The following is a 20,589-nucleotide window of genomic DNA, read 5'->3' on the forward strand; positions in this document are numbered from 1 at the left end:
CAAAAGGATATCTTTTCATTTTTGATCAATCGAGACAAAAAACTAGTTATCTTCAATTCTAAATATTTTTATTGAACTTTTTTAATTTTGCTATAAAGTGCTATCGGTTATGAAGCTACAATTCGATTTTCATTTAGAAATCTTTATAATTCTCGAAGTAATTAATATTTAAAAGTTCAAAAAACTACTTTTTTAAAATATGAAAAGATACCCCTTTGAAAATCAGCTCCTGAAATATAGAAATTAAGGCTTATTTAATTTTGTGATGCATTTTACAGAAATTTAATAATCGTATTCAAAAGTTAAGAACCAGAGAAAACGTGATAGTTTTTATTTTTTCATTATTTTGGATTACTGCAATTTCTGAAAGATTTGACTGATGAGTATTTTAAATGTGTTTAAGATTCGTCAAGAATTGTGAGCATGTATTTTATGAACTAGTTTAATGTGCTGAGTCGGTAAATAGTGAAAATTTTCAGCAGATCCATCATGAAAGCAAATGCAATAGTTAAATTTCTATGCAATCAACAAAATTTTCAAATATTCTATTATATTTAAAAATTTTTTTTTTTTTATTATCAAATAATTTCTTAAAGATCTCGATTCACGATCTTCTTCCTACACATGATTGGATGTCAATCTATGAACAAAAGTAATAAATATTAACACTACTCTAACGCAAAAATATCGTGACTATTGATTTCTTTCTCACAAAAACTACAACAGTTGTTCGTCACTTATGAGCCATAAATTAAGTTAAAAAAAAAAAAAAAAAAAAAAGGTAACCCTTGATAAAGTAATTTCCATTTACGTTTTTTGTTTCAGGAATACTGAAGAAATGGCAATTGATATTCTACGGAACGGCAACCAATCCCATTAGATTACGAACTCGTCAATTTAATCCGGTACATCATCAGTCGTATTATTCTTCATACAATCCCTCTGAATTATCCTTCCCGCACGATCGCTCATTGGGTGGATCTGATCAACACAACGAGTTCGATTTTCGTCAATCTGTCTTTCAGAATTATCCAAGTGCTTATGCGGGTGCTGCCTCCAATATCCAATCGTCAGTAGCATCCTTAGACGGATCACCGGCCTCCATTCTTACCAACCGATTACCTGGTGATGTCTCCGACGATATATCTAGATCACTCCAGGGGTCTCTAGATCCTTCCAAGAGAGTTTTACATGACTGCGATCCACAGTGCGACCATCAGGGATGTTATGGAACAGGTCCAACAGAGTGTATTGCCTGTAAAACCTATCGACTTGATAAGTGGGTTCATTGTGTCTATTTCTATTTTATCCTTAAATTTATATCCTACTTTTACTGTTATTGTTGCTAACTTTATTATTTTTTAATAATTTAGTATGTGCGTAAGCCGTTGCCCGCCAAGAAGTTTTCCAAATCAAGGTGGTGTTTGTTGGCCTTGCCATGAATCATGTGAAACATGCGCTGGTGCTGGCCAAGACTCTTGTCTATCATGTGCTCCAGCTCATTTAAGAGTTACTGATCTTGCCGTTTGTCTTCAACAATGTCCCGAGGGTTACTATGAAAGTATGCAAACACTTTTCATTTAAATAAAGGGTATATTCCCAAACTAATAGAAAAATATCCCCAGGCTAAACGAGCTAATGTTTGTCTTTTAAAAGTTCATATTGATTATAAACTTGAATACCATCAAAGTTTTTAATCGATTCATTACATAATACACGCTTGCGTGCAATAATGTAAATTCAAAATATTGTTTAAACAAATTTTTTGGTAATTTAGTTCGATTTAGCTTTATATTTGTTTAAAATTAATTATATTAAGAAATATCCATGTCTTTAGAAATTATTGTTGAAAAATTTCAAATAATCAAATTTAGTGATATAAGATTAAAATGTATTTACAACAATATTTTTTAAGTTGAATATTACTTATAATTGCAAGCTTGAAAATGAAGAATGACAAGAATGATAGTGACATTATAATTTTTTAAACTTCTAAAAATATGTAATAAAAATTAAAAAAAGTACCATTTATTATTTTTTCAAATGTAAATTCGAATGATTGTAATTATCTGTATTTGAGGTGACAATTGCTTGAAAGAGAAAACTACTCTAAATCTGGCTAACTACAAAATAAACATTATTAAATTTTTTTATGAACAATTTTGTAAAAATTATCTATTTTTCAACTTAAAAAGTTTTGTAAAAATCATAAACATTCAAATAGTTGAAGCTTTTTTTTTCTGCTTTCATCTTTAAAATTCAATAAAAACTTTTAGAAATTAGCGAACTTATGTGAATAAATTTCATAAACGATTTTCTCTCATAACTAAAAGTCTAGAAATTAGTTGAGTAATAAATTTTTGACTGTTTTCACCTTAAATGCACTGTAAAAGGAACAATTAATTAAAAAGTAATTTTTTGGATTTTTATCGTCAAAGCTTGCAATTAAGCCTCGGGAAATTTTGACTAAAATAATGAAAATATATTATATAGCCTTATTAAATCGAGGATATTATTTTATAGACACTGAAAATAACACATGTGTACCATGTGAAGCAAATTGTGGGAGTTGTCAAGACCGTCCCGACCACTGTACAACGTGTGATCATCATCTGGTAATGTACGAGAGTAAATGTTACGCCGCTTGTCCTCTGTACACCTACGAAACACAAGATTACAACTGCGTGGCGTGTCACAATAATTGTGAAACATGTAATGGTACCGGTGAAAATCAGTGCATCAGCTGCAAACCCGGATTCTTTTCACTTAATGGTATGTGCCAAAGTTCGTGTCCAGTGGGTTACAGCGCGGATAAAAAACGCCGGGAATGTATGCCCTGTCCACTCGGGTGTAAAACTTGCGTAACATCAAGCTGTACTAGCTGCATCAACGGATGGAGTATCAGCAAAAAAGGAATCTGTGTCCCGGATAGCCGGAGCAAGTGCAACGCTGCCGAGTACTTTGACACGGATATTTGCAAGCCGTGTCATTCAAGTTGCGAAACGTGTGCGGGACCGTCAGAAGATTTTTGCACATCCTGTTCGAGCCCACTGCTGCTTCAAAGCCGGCGGTGTGTCGCCCAGTGCGAGGATGGTTATTATTCATTAGCCCAGCCATCGCGACCCATTTGCTCGCCGTGTCTCCACACCTGCAAAACCTGTGTATCACGACTTAATTGCACAGCGTGTCAAGAGGGATTGCAATTACAAAGCGGCGAGTGTAGATCATCCTGTGCCCAAGGATACTACAGTGACCGCGGCCAGTGTGCTAAGTGTTATCTCTCGTGTAAAACATGCTCCGGTCCACGGAGAGATCAGTGTGTTAGTTGTCCGCAAGGGTGGCAACTAGCTGCCGGTGAGTGCCATCCAGAATGCCCGGAGGGGTTCTTTAAATCAAATTTCGGGTGTCAAAAATGTCATCATTACTGTCGCACTTGCAAAGGTGAAGGCCCCCTCGAGTGCACTTCCTGTCCGCCTCATTCTATGCTCGAGGGCGGACTCTGCATGGCATGTCTAGGTGCACAGTACTACGATCCGTTGACACAACTTTGCAAAAATTGCCACGGTGATTGCCGACGCTGCACCGGCCCCGGAAAATTCAGCTGTGCTGCTTGTACTCTACCGCTACACTTTGATAAACTTAATAATCAGTGCGTGCCATGCTGTCCGGCCAACAAGAAAAAGTCGGAAAATGATGAATGTTGTGTTTGTGATCCAGAAACTAGTGGCTGCAGGAACAGTTCACCGGCCGGTAAAAGACGTGTACCTGGTAGTGAAATTGGTGGTGATACGATACCACAGTTTGATACTGGATTTGAAAGTCTCAGTAGTGACATTAAAGATCGTAATCCTAGTTATGCTGTTACTGCCGCGACCATGATGGCTGTTGCTATTTGCGTTGCGTCTGTTGCCTTATTTGTAGCTATTTTTGTTGCCTTACAGGTGAATCAATAAATATTATGTATAATTTATTTATTTAGACTCAACTGCTAAAATCATTTTCAGGAAAAAATTTTTAAAAATTTGAGTACTAAGAAAATATTTTTAAAACATTTCATGCATAATTTTTTTTTTTTTAATTTTCACATGTAGAACTGAAATTGGTAGACACCTAATAACTTTTTTGTTTTTCAATACAAACAAACTACTATTGAAAAATTGAATACACAATATCTTTAATTTTCTTCAAGTTAATTTTTTTAATTTTTATTTTTTTATCAATCTTATTAAAGTTTTACATTATTTTAAAAATTTTTAAATATACATTTTTAATTATTTTATTTTCTATTTTTTTCTAGGCTGTGTCAAGAAAACGTGAATTTTCAAATGGATATACCAAACTGGCGATGAGAGTTGAACCATCAGATGAAATAGAAGTTGATGATATGACCGAGCTTATGACCTAGACCTTATGAATAAATGAATGAAGAAATGATAATTAAGTTTTAAAGAGCTTTCCAACTTTTGGAAATAAATAATTAATTAAAAACTCATCAAGTGACATATGTGCTTTCTCCTCATCGTGTAATTGTGAAAAAGAACAAGAGTACGCTGTATAATGTGAAATTAATTTTTATCAAACAATGATAAAATGCTAGATATTAATTTGTTTTTCGGTGAGGAGATTAAATGATAATTTAAATTGTCTGCATGTATGTAGTTCAAGCAAAGAGAATTACTGATTGATGAGTGATGTTAAGAAATAAATGGGTTAGTGTTTATAGTGTAAACTAAATATTCAACCAATGATGACATGAAAAAACAACAAAATAATGTGATTCACTGAGAGGCAATTATTATTGAGTGTAATTGACATTGTAACTCACACAAGAGTGATTAAGGGATATCGTAAAGTGCCTGATTAGTGATACCCACTCCATTCAAATTTACTCTACTGTTCTTTAATAATTTCCATTTCTTCTAATTTAGTACTTTATATGATAGAATTTATTTTAATATCATCATTGGATAAATTGTATTGTTTAAGAAAATAACTTCAAAAATGAGGAAATTTAAATGTGCGTAAGTGAACTGTATCTTCACTCAACAAACATCGAAAAATTTAAATTAAATTAACAGGCACTATATTAAAAATGGCAAAATATATTGACATTAGCCACAATTTTATGCCTCTATACTCTAATTATTATTATTAAATATTAAGAATCTTGTACATTTGTATAAAAAAAGGGGAAAAAAAAAACAAAAAACGACAAGAACAAAAATTCAAAAAAACAAAGAAAAAAAGTTTAAAAGTATAAAATAATTTAATATAAAAGATATCGTAAAAAATAAAAAAAAAAAAACGAATGCATAAAAAAATTTTATAAATTGAATAGATAATCGAATTTATAAGTTATTAAAAACTTTAAATTTTGATTATTTAGGCAATGGAATTATGTTATACATTCCTAAACATTTTCATATCTTTTAGAGATACACATTTAAATTTTGTAAACTTTTGTTCTTTAAATATTTTATTTTGTCATTAATATATAACATTTTATATATATATATATATATAAACATACATATACATAAATTATATATTCAATTCACAATTTGTTCCATTTATTTTATTTTTTGTTTTCTTATTTAGAAGACTAGAAACAAGAGAAAATGAGCGATAATTAATTTAAAATTGATAAAAGAATAAATAAAAATATTCATTTAAACTCTTCAACGGTACGCTGTATGACCGTACCAAATATGTGAATATTGGATTTTGCCTTGTGATTTGATATAACACCATACTTTTATGATATATAATGAATACTACATAAACAAATGAATTTTTTTTTTAATTTATTTTTTTGGAATGATAAAAAATAGTAATTGTGTTAAAAAATTTAAAACACTATCTAGATATAACATTCTAACATTAACAATTGATTTTTTTTATTAGTTAATTCCTGATAGATTTCATTCCAAGGACCAGCTATTATGCTTATTATTTTCCTTCCCCGATCAATGAGATCTTGAGTATTTTTTAAAGTATCCCTAAAAATATAAATAAAAAATATATATATATTAAAAAATCAATTAAAACTTTTATAATTTTTTATAGTAGTAATTGTACCAAAAGTAACGTATTATTAATATTATTATTATTATTATAAATTAATTACTAATTACTTGTAAATTGAAGTTTTAGAATTTTTATTATTTTGTTGCAAATATTGTATATTGACGTCTGTGATCTTGTTAATTTCATTAGCGGCTTCGATACTTTCATTTCCAAACTTTTTGTCAACAATAGCAAGATTTTGTTCAAGATACGGCATCGAGTTTAACAAATTACCCATTATTATATTAACTTTTGCTAAATTATCGAGTGTTATTGCTATGTCATCATGATATTTATATAACCATTTTTGTCGAATATTTAAACAACGTTTTAAATAAAAAATCGCTTCTTTATTTTTTCCCATTTGTAAATATTCCTGTGCCGATGTGGACAAATCATTAGCAATTTTCAGTTCTGTTTGCATATCAACGTCTATTTTCCTCGATACATTGCAGTTTAAACAACGAGATAAATGAGTTATGGATTTTTCCAGCGGTCCATTACATTCTGGACATTTAACAGCGGTGAAGCGATCCTATATTATTTTAAATATATTATTATCAAGAATAAAACTAAATTTAAGTACATGGGTAGTTGGAAATTTTTTCTCCAATTTTGTCAAAAATAAAATATTGAAAATATTTTATGTAATTTTCAAGGGATCAAACTTACGTCGATGAAGATTTGATCATACACTTAAATATAATTGTAGAGCACTGAAACCAGTTTTTTGAATGTAAGATTCGATTTTTTCAAAGCTATATTTTTAAGTCAGTGATTATGTTTTGGTTATTGTTTTTTACAAGAATTTGAGTAAAAACTATCAAACTGATGCAATATTTTTATTTTTTTATAGTATTTATAAAATTATTTGAAATAAATTTGTTCAAAATCACGATAATAGATTCAATAATTAAATATATGCAAAATAAAAAATTTTATTTCAATTCCTATGTAATAATTATTCATGGATCAGATTTATTTAATTAATACCCGTGTAAAAAAAAATCGTCTTAAAATTGTAGTTTGTTTAAGATCTTAAACGTGACACAAACCAAGACTATTTTTAGACTTTTTTAAGACACCAAAATAAAATTCCGAGAGCAGATTTTTAAAATTTGTTATGAAAATAAGACGATATAACAGCGACAGAGCTCCGGAACATTAAAACGGAACGCCTTAAAAAAATCTTAAAATTGTCCTATAATAAGTTTTCAACAATTTCAAATTCAATTCTAAAAGAGCTTATACTCTAAAATGTAGCGGTTAGAAAGTCGTAAAATCGTCTAAAAATTAATTTTCATAACAGATTCGAGAACCAAATTTCAAAAATCTGGTCTTGAAATTTGTTTTTTGGCGTCTTAAAAAAGTCTTAAAATAGTCTTGGTTTGTATCTCGTTTAAGATCTTAAACAAACGACAATTTTAAGACGATTTTTTTTTTTACACGGGTAGAGTAAGAAAATTCGATTCTGATTTTAATACATCGTTACCAGCGATAACTGATTACATATATCTATTTATTTATTTATTTATTTATTTACTATTTTTATTATTACCATTGTTTTATTTATTGGAGAAAAATTGGTTCATAAATTTAAATATCATTATCTTATTTTTATTTTTGACTACCTATAAATTTTTTAAAAAAAAAATAACTTACTAAAAATTGTTTAAGATCAGGATCTGTACATGGTTTGCATTTACAATCAAAACGATACTGATCTTTCAAAGCTTTTTGACGTTCTTCAAACGGCATTCGTCGAAAATACGGACCTATTATTAAATAAAAAAATGAACAATATTAATTTTTTATTCATCATTAAATTTAAGTTTAATAAATCATAATTATTCATAATAATATACCATAACAATTAAATACTTCTTCACCACTCACAACGTCTTTAATTGCTTTGACAATAAGGTAATCATTTGAAAATCTGAAAAATTAACAAAAAAAAAGAAATAAAAGAAAAGAGAATAAAAGATTGTATCACAATTATTTTTATAATTTTAATATTTTAATAACTGTAATTAAAATCTTGAATGTAGGTAAGTACTTACGTTGTTAGTATAGTAGGATCACAAGAATGATTCATCATGCTGGCTGACGGATAAATTCCAACGGCAATTCTTTGCTGCTGTTCTTCGAATACATCAGCTCCTACAGCAGTGGTTAAATTAAGTCGCGTGATCGCGTGACCATTAGCAATCAACTGAAGCATATGCCGCAAAATTATAGAACCAATAAATAATTTTTGACTTTCCTCACTTGAATTGTCAAAAGGAAAACTGAGATTGCTACTTTTAAATTTATCAATCAAACATTTTTTTATGTCAATTATGATAAAAAAATCCGTGTACTTTTTTAAATAAAGAGTTAACATCATAGCTGCCTGAATAATAATATTTTAATTAAATAAAGCTTATCATTAATTAATATTACTTTGAGTATAAAAAAAAGCGTTATTGAAGAGACCCGGTGGTCTAGCGGCCTAAAATTTGAGCTATTTTAAAAATGTTATTTCTATATGGAGGTAATGACTAATGCTTTCAAATTTTTATTACACTTATTCTATTACTTATCAGCTACACGAAAATGAAAATCAAAACAAAAAAAAAAAATTTTTATTAATTAGAAAAATCCCGCTGAAGTCTCCCTATCCAAAAAAATGGATCTGACTGACGCGTGTTAATTGACCTCTCCCTCTGATCTGAAATTTAAAAAAATGACAGATTTTTAATTAGTATAAGTATTATTATCGTCGGAACTACACAGAAAGAATAAGATGACTCTGAATATCATCCCAGATAATACTGAGTGAAAAAAAATTTCAGATAGTAGCTAGTGTAATCCAGATTACAATGAGTATAATCCAGATATCACCCAGTATAATCTGGATTATACTAGCTACTATCTGAAATTTTTTTTCACCACAGATATCACTGAGTATAATCTGGGATTATATCCAGTGTCATCTTGTTCTTTCCGTGTAGAATGAAAAAGAAAATATTTGACAAAATGACACGTAGTTAAAAGTACGAATCCGAAATTCGTTTTCAAAAAATTCTTTTAATTACACGCCATTTTATCAAATATTTTTTTTTTTTTTTATTATAGTTCCAACGATAATAATACTTGTACCAATTAAAAATCTGTCATTTTTTTTATTTCAGATCAGAGGGAGAGGTCAATCAACACACGCCAGTCAGATCCATTTTTTTTGGAGAGGAGGACTTTTTCTAATTAAAAAAAAAAATTTTTTTGTTTTGATTTTCATTTTCGTGTAGTTGATCAGTAATAGAATCAGTGTAATAAAAATTTGAAAGCATTAGTCATTACCTTCATATAGAAATAAAATTTTTAAAATAGCTTAAATTTTAGGCCGCTTGACCATCGGGCCCCCTTAATCTTTTTTAATCAAGTTCAATAAGAGTCGACTAAATAAATTTTCTTCTAATTTTTTTAGTACTCAATTTTTAATTAAAAAATGAACAATAAAATTAATGTTAAGTAAAACTGATAATAAAGAAATATATACGTACAACACTGTACATTATTAAATCCTCCGAGTTTAATTTATCGATATTGGTAACAAGTTCTTCTACATCATTAAATCTTGTAACGTCATCCATTTCAACGGATATTAATAACGATTTCAACGCTAAGTGAGCTATTCCAATTTGCTTCCATATTTCTGATTGGTATCCAGAGCATTCAAACTTATGATAAGACCACGACTTCATCCAACATTCACGACTGCAGTATAAAATACTCGAACAACTTCTACACCTAAAATAAATATCGTTTACTTTTCATATTATTTATACTCGGTTGATTTTTAACATTAGACGTCGAAATTAAAACAGTTATCCTCAATTAAGATGTCTGATTAAACTACTTTTGGATGCTTCAGCACAACATTTTGAAATATTTATAAGTCGACTTGTGAAACTGTCAATTAACTGTTCATTAAATATTAAATTAGTTAAAACCAACTAAATATACTCACGGGATTGCTGAATCAGTAATCAAACCACAGCAATGTGTACATAAAATATCAGAAGTAGCATTATCTAATGGAACAAACGCAAATGGCTTTTCAACAAAAAGTATATCCCCTTTTTGTATTGATTCATTAGCTATGACATGTCTTCCTCTTATCGGTGAATACTCACGACTTAATTTAGATGATGCGGATGGGAAATTAATATTTAATGGGAGTAATTCATTAGGATTAAATAAATATTTATTACTACGTAACTTATTTTCTCTTAAATTGCTAGATTGAAAGTTTTTTTCAGACCCCTCGATAATTTGAGATGATAAGCTTTCAATTTGGTTCATTAAATTTTCTGCGAAAAATTAAAAAGAAATAATAATTCTTGTAAAAAATAATTAACTTGTGTTAAATTTTTTCAAATTAGAACTTATGAGCTGTAGTATTTTTTATAGATTAATATAAAAGTTTATAATTTTACCTCTAAAGCTCTTTGAAATGTCTTCGGCATTTTTAATCAATTTTTCAGCTTCAGAAAGTTCTTTGGCGGCTTGATGGAACTTGTGTAATTTAATATAACATTGAGTGGCTCTTAAGTGCAATTTATATTTTAACTTTTTTGGATAATTTGATTGAATCGCTACCGCAATATCCTCCAAACATTGCTGTAAAAGACATTAAATAATTATAAAAAAATAAAAATAAAATAAATAATATAGTAAAAATAATTTATCGAAAATAACATTTTTACTTACGTCGTACCTACTCATAAAAAAAAATGCAGCTGAACGATTAGCGAGGGCTATTGAAAAATCACCGTTATAAAAATCAGCATATTTAGCACTGTCTGTATATGAGTCAATACTTGCGGAATAATTTTTTTCTTTAAAATATAAATTGCCTTTATCTTTTAGTCGTTTAGCTTGATCAGTGCATTTTGTTATTTTCATTTTATTTTGTTTTTCGAGCCACGATATTATTAATTCACTGTAACAAAAATAATAATCAATACGTTACTTTTTTCATTATTATTCAAATTAAATTAATGTATTCTGTGAAGGGGAAGGGTGAAGAAATAAAAATTTATGGCCAGTAAATTACTCGGTGGTAATATTTATTTTTCTATTTAAATAATTTACAATCAAAAAAATATTTTCATTTAAATATTCTATCATGCATAAAATATTTTGATACTATTTTTAAAAAATAAAAATATCAACGAGTCAAAAACATCTATTATTCACTGAAAAAAAATAATCTAATTTTAAATGACTGTTATTTTATTTTAAAAAAATTATTTCATGTATACCTAGTTCTAAAACATTTTACTTTACTGAATTTCTTTTTCGTTCTTTATCGTAAAATTTAAGAGTTAGATACTAATAACAACAAAATCTCTATGTTATTATTATAATGCAGTGATAATAATTTGTATAAGCTTAAAATACACAAATTGTCACTTTACAAATTATAGAACTAAAAGCTACGAAAAATACATAGTACTTGATAAATAAAATTCTGTAATTATAGAAAATAATTTCAATTAATTAAAGTTACTTATTTTCAATATTAGGATCATTTCGTAATGAACAAAAAATAATTTTTTTTCATTTTTATTTTTACCTTAAAACTTTCAAATCGCATGTATTACAAAAAATAAGGCCATTCAGCATCCACCAAGATGGAAGGTAGATTTCATATAATCCATGATTTAAATGTTGGCTTTAGTTATTGATACAATTTTGAAAATTATAAGTAATAGATAATTTTAACTTTCCGTTTTTCAGAGACTTTTGACTTGAAAGAAGAATTATTTGAGTTATATAATGTACTAGTTTGAACCAATGTAAGACCCACGGGCCAGATAATGTTTCATTGGTTTTTTTTTATTATTTTATTTTCCAATGTTATAGTACTTTTCTTTGATAACAGTAGACTCATGCAATGTCATCAAATAACTTTATTTAAGCTAAAATTTTTTATTTTAATTACGGATATTGAAGAGACGCTACAAACATGAAGACAACCAGTTGCAAATACAGTGTTGAAGTTCCTTTAAGTTTATTATTACTTATATATTAGGGTGGGTCAAAAAAATCGAATAATTTATTTTTGACTTTATACTCTGAAAAATAGGTTCGTAGACACCTAAAAAGAATTCTCTCTAAGTATAAGCTCTTAATTATAACGGGAAGGTCCTCCGCTTTGCGGGTTTCTATTTTTTTCGAATAATCAGATAAAAAAATTTATATCTCGCTTCCAACTGCTTGGAAAAATATTCCGTGGCATAGATTTTGTGAGAAATTGAATGCTTTACAAAAAAGGTCTCTTATGACTTTTTCAAAAACTCAACCGATTAAAAGATATTCATAGTTGAAGTTTGGCTATTTTAAGGAAAATATTCGTTTTTATTATGAATTTTATAAGTCGATGAAAAAAATTATTTCGGATTGCGGAACTCATGATTTTGTAGGAAATTTACTGCTCTACAAAAATGGTCTCTTATGATTTTTTGATTAAGTGAAGCCGTTACGAGATATTCATCGTCAAACATTAACGAATATCAATATTTCCAGTTTTTGATCAATAATTCGATAAATTTTAATTTAAACTATGAGTTTCAGGAAAATTTACATAAATTTGAGTTTCGATCGATAAAGAAATGTTATAATAAGTTAGATAAAGAATTATTGGAATTATCATTGATTTTCCTTGGAGAAATGCCTCAAGAAAAGATTTCTTTCAAACGTCCTGGTGCTGTTCATCATGCTAGATGGATGGCTAAGGCCATTTATAGTTTGAAAATGTATCTATTCAGAGATGAATTCAAACTCTCTCAGAAAGAATTGCATGGTCTTCGTCATTTCTGTATTTTTATAGTCACATTGTATTTAAAAGCTTGGTTTTCATCAACTTCTGCAACAACTGCTGCTTATCATGACTTGCAGTTTATGAAAAATTTATTGGAGTACAAACATATCAATCCTTTGATTTCTTCAGCTACGTGTGAAAAAATGATTTCGCACTTATGGTATTTGAGCGATGAACTTGCCATTTTATCACTGTTTGACGATGGCGTTCCATTAGAAGTAAAAAAAGTATTGTTGAAGCTGTTAATACTCGTGAAGGTACAGATTCTAAAGCTAAAAGATTTGTAATTGCTCAAGACTGAAAACAATATTAAAAAAATTGTTTATAACATTTCTTTATCGATCGAAACTCAAATTTATGTAAATTTTCCTGAAACTCATAGTTTAAATTAAAATTTATCGAATTATTGATCAAAAACTGGAAATATTGATATTCGTTAATGTTTGACGATGAATATCTCGTAACGGCTTCACTTAATCAAAAATCATAAGAGACCATTTTTGTAGAGCAGTAAATTTCCTACAAAATCATGAATTCCGCAATCCGAAATAATTTTTTTCATCGACTTATAAAATTCATAATAAAAACGAATATTTTCCTTAAAATAGCCAAACTTCAACTATGAATATCTTTTAATCGGTTGAGTTTTTGAAAAAGTCATAAGAGACCTTTTTGTAAAGCATTCAATTTCTCACAAAATCTATGCCACGGAATATTTTTCCAAGCAGTTGGAAGCGAGATATAAATTTTTTTATCTGATTATTCGAAAAAAATAGAAACCCGCAAAGCGGAGGACCTTCCCGTTATAATTAAGAGCTTATACTTGGAGAGAATTCTTTTTAGGTGTCTACGAACCTATTTTTCAGAGTATAAAATCAAAAATAAATTATTCGATTTTTTTGACCCACCCTATTATATATGTAAAATGTAAAAAGACTTAATAAATAAACAACTTTTTCGAACCAAAAAAAAAAAAAAAATAGCTAGTTTGAAACTGATTTGTGACATTCAGCTTTTTACATTTTTGCTGTAATTATTAAAAAGTAAATTTATTATAGTTGAAATTAAAGAGAAGTTTATAAGCTTTAAAATAGGATGCAGAAAAACAATCTATCATTTCTTAATGAAAAGTTATTCCCTAGTAAAGTCACCCAAGATGTGATTTTTACATTTCAGGTCTATGCCTTTGGCTTGACCTTTCGGAGATTACCCACTGCATCCTTCATGTGTACACATCAAAATTCAAGCAAATTTTTACGTCGGAAGGACTCAAGGGGATGAAATTTCCCCTCTGAGCCGCCCCGATAGTCATTTGCCGGCCAGCGCGACTAGATTCGCGGATCGGTTTCCCGATTTATACTTCAGTACGCTATTGTTTCTTGTAGTCTGTACATGTTAAAATAAAAAACGTTGTGTAACGTTCGTTTAAAGTTTTAATAATTTAGTATTGTGACCGAATAGTTTAATTACAATGGTAAGTGTACATAATGTTAATTTTCTTTTAATGTTACGGGAACAAAAAAAAAAAAAAAAGAGAAAGCTCGGCTCGCCAGCCGCAGCGGCAGCCGTGACGGCTCGTAAGACGCAGCCGAAACGTTAATCGAGACGTAAAAGCTCACGTTTGAGGCTGGGTTTACATGATGGCTCGGCTCAACCGAGTCGCAGCCGCAGCTGATACTAGTCGCGAGCGGTTGTGGCATAAGGCTGGAGATCACATTCAGCCTTATTGTAGTAGTATCGGCTCAATTAAATTAGCCATACTACAGTTACATTTATTTAAATGTAATAAAGCGTTTAATCGTGGCTCGCAGACATTCTCTCTCGAGCATAATCATTTGAGTACCTTTTATTGACAACTTTATGGTCTTCCAGATGGATAACCAGGATTGGATAACAATGGAGGAGCTGTTGGAGGATGCAGCGCAGACTGAGGAAGAGGATCGAATTTTGGATCATTTGAAACTCTTAGCTCAAGAATCTTTACCTGTTGGGTGGAAAAATTGGAGAACTCTAAATCCGTCAATGGAAGATTTATTTAGAGCAGAGTTAGAAGTCGATCCGCAGATTTTGAATAAATTGCGTTTCGCTCTTCCTACTGTAGGAATTGCCAAAGCCTTCAACCCCTCAGCAGTAGACCTTCCGGAGAAGCAATACCGAGATTTCAAGGTTAATATGCTGCGTTGGTCTTTTTGTCGTGCGCTCATTATAAGTCCTCCATGCTTAGTCAATAAGGTGAAAGGCTCAGCTGCTCAGGCAGAAATTTTTTTGCATGCAGCACAAGCAGTGAAACCTTTATGTATTTCGCGTAAAGCGGCCGCTGAGAAGTTAAAACCTGAGAAAGGAGTGGGTGATGAAGACTCGGAGGACACGGAGACTGAGGATCCACAGATTAGGTCTAAGAAAAGATCGGCTGGTGGCATAGAGATGATTGGAGCAAAAAGATCTAAATATGTTGTGTTAGAAGAGCAAATGAACAATATGTTCAGTATTTTAATGGAAAAAATCGATGATTTAAAGGAGAACCGGCGCAATAATAGAGAGGAAGACGGGCTAGATGATGATGGTGATGGACAGTCGCAAAGTGATTCACAGTCAGACTCTGAAGATGATCGCTCAGCAATTTCAAATTGGACTCCACCGGGGTTGGAAGATTTACCAGTTAAGCAGTCAAATGATTTGGAGGCATTATCTTTGGTTCCGCAAGTTAAAGAGAAAGAGCCCACAATTCCTCCACCTTCGGAAATTATTAAAGAGCAAGGTATCTCTTGTCAAAAACTTGGATCAGCAAGCTGGAACAGGATTCGCTATAAGGAAGTACAGAAGAAGCTCCACGCTTCTCCTGTGTTTGACACGTTGAAAGTTAATCCTCATCTAGAGAATGTAGTCCAGAAATCGTATTATCAGATCTTGCTGGAACGCATGGATGAAATGGCTGGGACAATAACGCATGGGTTGCTGAAGCAAAGGCAACAGTTGAAAGAAGGCTTGAGAACTTCAGCAGAATCCAGCAGATAATCGAGACTCAGAAGTGGAACTGGACGGTAGCAGCATCTCTACTGGGCCAATTAAACTTTGCGTCTCTGGTAATTCCGTTGGGACGTCTTTTTTCCCGCAATCTACAAAGATCATTCCGGAAACTCCCGGAGGCTCAGCCGAAAACATCGAAGATAATTTCGCCCGAGGCGTTGGAGGATTGTGCTTGGTGGTTAAAGAACTTGCACCAGGTCAATCACATTGTCAAAAAAGACCCGGAAGTTTTTCTGTCAACGGATGCCTCGGACCAGGGTTGGGGATTCCAGCTGGACGACGTGATGAGGTCAGGATTGTGGACACAAGAACCAGGGAGTTGGCACATCAATCGCAAGGAGCTGTTCACGGTACTGATTGCGATTCGAATGTCCAAGAAAGCCCTAAGGAACAAAGTTGTAATGCTACAATCCGACAACAAGACGGTTGTAGCATACATTCGGAAGCAAGGGGGAACAAGGTCACTGATTTTACAGAAGTTGGTCAAACAACTATTGATAGAATTACATCAGCTCCAGATTCAATTGATCCCTTTTTACCTGCCGGGTCGGTACAATTGTGTGGCGGACAGTCTGTCGAGAGGTCTCCCTCTCCAGGATTGGCATCTGAAGAGCAGTGCAACCGAGTTGATTTTCAAGAAGTTTGGAGTACCTCAGATAGATCTCTTTGCCTCGAGCGAATCAAGGGTAGTACCGAGATACGTATCGATGAATTTCAACGATCACAACGCATGGTTCATAAATGCGTTCAGCAGGAATTGGATAGTGGATTTAGCTTGGGTATTCCCTCCACCTCCATTGCTTCCCAAGGTTCTTCAGCACCTGAACAAGGCGAAGGGTCTGTTTCTGGTGGTGGCTCCTCGTTGGGAGACCTTTTGGAGAGCAGACTTGAAAAGCAGAAGCGTGGCAGCCCCATTTCTCCTTTGGAACCTAGAGCGTCATCTGATCGATGTGTCAACGGGCTTACCTCCCCACAACATCAAGGACCTTTGTTTGGAGGTTTGGAAGATACGAGGTGGGGTGAATTAACTTCAAGTCTGACCATCCAAGATATAGATCTTCTTAAATCTGCTTGGAGAGATTCTACTTGGAAAACTTACGCTTCTTCTTGGAATCAATGGAAGCTGTGGTGTAAGAACAATGATGTTGTACCAAATAATCCAGATCCACAGCAGCTAGCAGCATATCTCTCTTATCTTTTCCAGGTAAAAAGTTGTCTCATAAAACAATCTTGGTCAGAAAGTCAGTGGTTAGCACCTTAGTAGATCCTGACGGGAAAAAATCACTCTGTTCTCATTCTGTGGTAAAATCAATGCTAAAAGCAATCAGCATTCAAACAGCGAAAAGTATAGCTCCACGGAAAGAGATTTGGAACATCGAGAATATCATTGATTGGCTAAAAGAAAATCCTCCAAATGAAAAAAGTATTTTTGAAGTCTCTAGACACACAGCAATGTTGCTAATGTTGGCTTCAGGAAGAAGAGTCCATGATCTTACGTTATTGTCTATTGCCCCAAATAATTTAATTTTTAAGAAAAATTCGAGGATTTTTTGGCCAGTTTTTGGTTCAAAAACCGATTCTGCAGATCACCGTCAGTCAGGTTGGGAACTAAAGAAAGTGAGTCAGAAAGAATTTGACTTAGTATACTGAATTGATTGTCTCATCAAGTTGTCAGCTGACAGAAGAAAAGCGGTTCCGGGTCTTATGAGTTTGTTCATTACAACGAGAGGAAAGGTTAAAGCGGCATCACGGACTATTATTGCTGGCTGGCTGAAAATGATCTTCGCAGCTTCAAAGGTTAAAGCTTCTCCAGGTTCTTTGAGATCAGCGGTGGCTTCATACAATTTTGATAAAAATGGTGATTTGGAAGATATATTAAAACGCGGTAATTGGAATGGTTCAAAGAATTTTTTCAAATTTTATTGTAAATTTGTTAAAAAACCAAAAAGTAAGTCAAAAAATATTTTATTTCCGGTATTTAATCCGCTATGAGCAATTATTAATTGTTGTTAAATTAGTTATTTAATTTTCAAGTAATTAATATCTCATTGACAGCTATTTTTAATTAATCTGTGTTCATTGAAGTAAATAAATGTTCTGTATTTTCAGTTTTGGGTTTCCTTTCTTCTTATTTATTTAAGAAAATATATAAGTTTTATTTCTAGGTCACAGTACGCTATGGAAGCCGGCAGAATCCAAACACCTCTCCGAAAGGTCAAGTCAAAGGCATAGACCTGAAATATACACCGTTTTCCACCCCGAAGGGAAGAAAACGATTATTTCGGGTCTTGCCAAAGGCTTGACCTGAGCAAGACCTTGCCGGCTCTTTTCGGAGTGGTACTGAAGTATAAATCGGGAAACCGATCCGCGAATCTAGTCGCGCTGGCCGGCAAATGACTATCAGGGCGGCTCAGAGGGGAAATTTCTTTCCCTTGAGTCCTTCCGATGTAAAAATTTGCTTGAATTTTGATGTGTACACATGAAGGATGCAGTGGGTAATCTCCGAAAGGTCAAGCCTTTGGCAAGACCCGAAATAATCGTTTTCTTCCCTTCGGGGTGGAAAACGGTGTATATTTTTTAAAATTTCAAATGGCTGCCATTTCTAAACTATTTGATGGATTTAGCTCATTTTTGAAGCCCTTCAAGCTAATTGTCTACAGAATAAGTCAACCAAGTTTCATGAAAATTCATGAAGAATTGTGGGAGTTATTGTGTCTACAAATCGCACGTTATATTACATAAATACATAAACTTCCAAACCAATATCATTTATAAGCCTTAGTCAACTAAATAACTAATATAGTACCGAAATTTTATTTAAATTTTGACACAAGGGCCAATACAATAGATAGATTTTATGAAATCTACCCAAAAGCTAATTTAAAAAATAATTTCTCAAAAATTGGTATTTCAAGTTCAAGTATTATTCTATTTCCTGAAGTATATAAAAATTTGTTTGAAATAATAACTCTTTCTATGCTAACATAGTCTGGAACCAGTTACCGGAGGAGATTGTTACGATTATTGATTACAATGAATTTCGATCTGAATGCTATAAGTTTTTTGTAGATAAAGATGATTAATTACTGTAATTACTATATATTTAAATTCATATTTTTTCTATTCTTTGTTTTATTAACTAAAGTTATTAAATGGTAACTTAGATAGACTTTGCTTGGAGACAACGTTATTTTTCTTGCTTTTCTATACTGCCTTTTATTATCATTTTCATTACTGTTTAATTAATATTATTATTACTATGTAATCATTTATATGTAAGGCAATTAGGGAGCTAAGGCGTCAGGGTCTAAAAATTTTGATAAATAAATAAATAACAATTTGCTAAACTATTAAATTCCAACGTTAAAAAAAGACCTGGACATCAATTAAATTACCTTTAGAGAACCTTAAATTAAGAAATAGTTTAATATTTTAATGTTTTGCTTCATAAAAAATTAGTAAAAGTAATGACGTATTTGTGATTTTTTGTCAAATTCTACAAACTTCCCATTTGACAAGTTTTTATCAATAATTAAAAACATTGTTATTAATAATACTGAATTTAACAGACATCTAACAATTTTTAGAGTTTTTTTTAGCAAAAAAAAATTCTACATGTAGAAATTAAAAAAAAATTAAAAGTACGAATTTTTTAAAATAATTGATCAGTTATAAAAATTATAAAAACTGTTAGATGTTTGCTAATTTCAGTATCATTTGTTATTATTGTGATTATTTCTTTTTTTATGATTTTTTTTGCATAAATACACTAATCGTGAAACCAAACAGCTGTAAAATTTTTCTCTATTCTAATTTATGTATAAATATATGATACTGAGGTTAACAAACATAAAAAAATATTCTTAAAATTTTATTGCAATTAAATTATTATAAAAAAAATTTAATTAAAAAATTTCACATGTGAAAATTAATAAGAATTACAAGTGAAAATTTTTTTATTGTAATTGATTTACTGTAATAATTTTTTAAATTGACAGCTGATGGCTAACTTCAGTATCATATAAATATTAGAATTTCGTGATTATAACTATTAGAAATGTGTCACATAATTTGTCAATTATTTTAAAATATTTTATGATAAAATTATTATTTCAAAAACATATATCAGAGTCAAGTTTTCATTCTCAGTAAATAAATAAATAAACACAAAAAATAAGCAGGAAGTTATGACACATAATTTTGTGTATTGTGAATGTAATAATAAAAAAATTAAACTTACTTTATTGTCGAATTAGACATAATTAGTGTTATTAATTTAAATTCATTTCTATTATCATTAATTTCTCCTATTAAACTAGGTGTTGCTACTTTACGATTTATATTATCAAGCAACGATTGCCACTGCATCTTTAAATATCAAAGTATTATTAAAATAAATTATTTTTAGTTATATACACCTCGTAATTACAATTTATAATCTACAATAAAAATAATTAAAATGATTTATTTTTATCATACATTAATTTATAGAATTTTAGAATTTAACTTCGATCCTCACTACTTTTAGGTTAATATTTACATTTTCTCTTTCATGAAAACTCTGCATTATTTATAAACAACAAAAATCTTTAAAATTCACCAAGAAATATTGAGGAATAAATAAA

General features: G+C 30.8%; 2 protein-coding genes across 3 annotated transcripts in view; one reads left to right on the plus strand and one right to left on the minus strand.

Moving 5' to 3' along the window:
* The window catches only part of Fur2 (furin-like protease 2), a 314,333-nt gene extending 309,212 nt beyond the window's left edge, over positions 1-5,121 (plus strand). The window contains exons 9-13 of one of the 2 annotated variants that reach the window (XM_074250908.1): positions 826-905; positions 1,026-1,279; positions 1,374-1,561; positions 2,524-3,941; positions 4,298-5,121. In XM_074250908.1, the coding sequence (XP_074107009.1) occupies positions 826-905; positions 1,026-1,279; positions 1,374-1,561; positions 2,524-3,941; positions 4,298-4,405 (2,048 nt within the window). In that variant the 3' untranslated portion in view covers positions 4,406-5,121. Of the gene's footprint in view, positions 1-825; positions 1,280-1,373; positions 1,562-2,523; positions 3,942-4,297 lie in introns of both variants that reach the window. The other variant, XM_074250907.1, reaches the window with a different exon arrangement.
* A 666-nt stretch (positions 5,122-5,787) lies between these two features.
* On the minus strand, positions 5,788-20,469 carry LOC141532528 (SET and MYND domain-containing protein 4). Its single transcript, XM_074250909.1, has 10 exons — positions 20,205-20,469; positions 10,822-11,053; positions 10,548-10,731; positions 10,079-10,421; positions 9,612-9,858; positions 8,130-8,461; positions 7,932-8,005; positions 7,729-7,841; positions 6,135-6,601; positions 5,788-5,999 (listed from the first exon to the last, which is right to left on the minus strand). Exons 1-10 carry the CDS (start codon positions 20,330-20,332, stop codon positions 5,861-5,863), a joined length of 2,259 nt encoding a protein of 752 aa, XP_074107010.1. The 5' UTR covers positions 20,333-20,469; the 3' UTR covers positions 5,788-5,860.
* Between the last annotated feature and the right edge of the window lie 120 nt (positions 20,470-20,589).

The sequence above is a fragment of the Cotesia typhae genome, unplaced genomic scaffold (genome assembly GCF_013202065.1).
Source record: "Cotesia typhae breed Kobodo isofemale line unplaced genomic scaffold, CoteBio_Ctyphae contig_65, whole genome shotgun sequence".
Classification (NCBI taxonomy): domain Eukaryota; kingdom Metazoa; phylum Arthropoda; class Insecta; order Hymenoptera; family Braconidae; genus Cotesia; species Cotesia typhae.

Bases quoted from the DNA above. Each gene is read 5' to 3' on its own strand.
- LOC141532528 (XM_074250909.1), bottom strand. From the start codon at position 20,332: ATGCAGTGGCAATCGTTGCTTGATAATATAAATCGTAAAGTAGCAACA. The intron at 10,422-10,547 runs GTAAAATTATAA...AATTTTTCGCAG, and splicing joins CATTTCAAAGAGCTTTAGAG to AAAATTTAATGAACCAAATT. The intron at 8,006-8,129 runs GTAAGTACTTAC...TTAATTTTTCAG, and splicing joins GATCCTACTATACTAACAAC to ATTTTCAAATGATTACCTTA.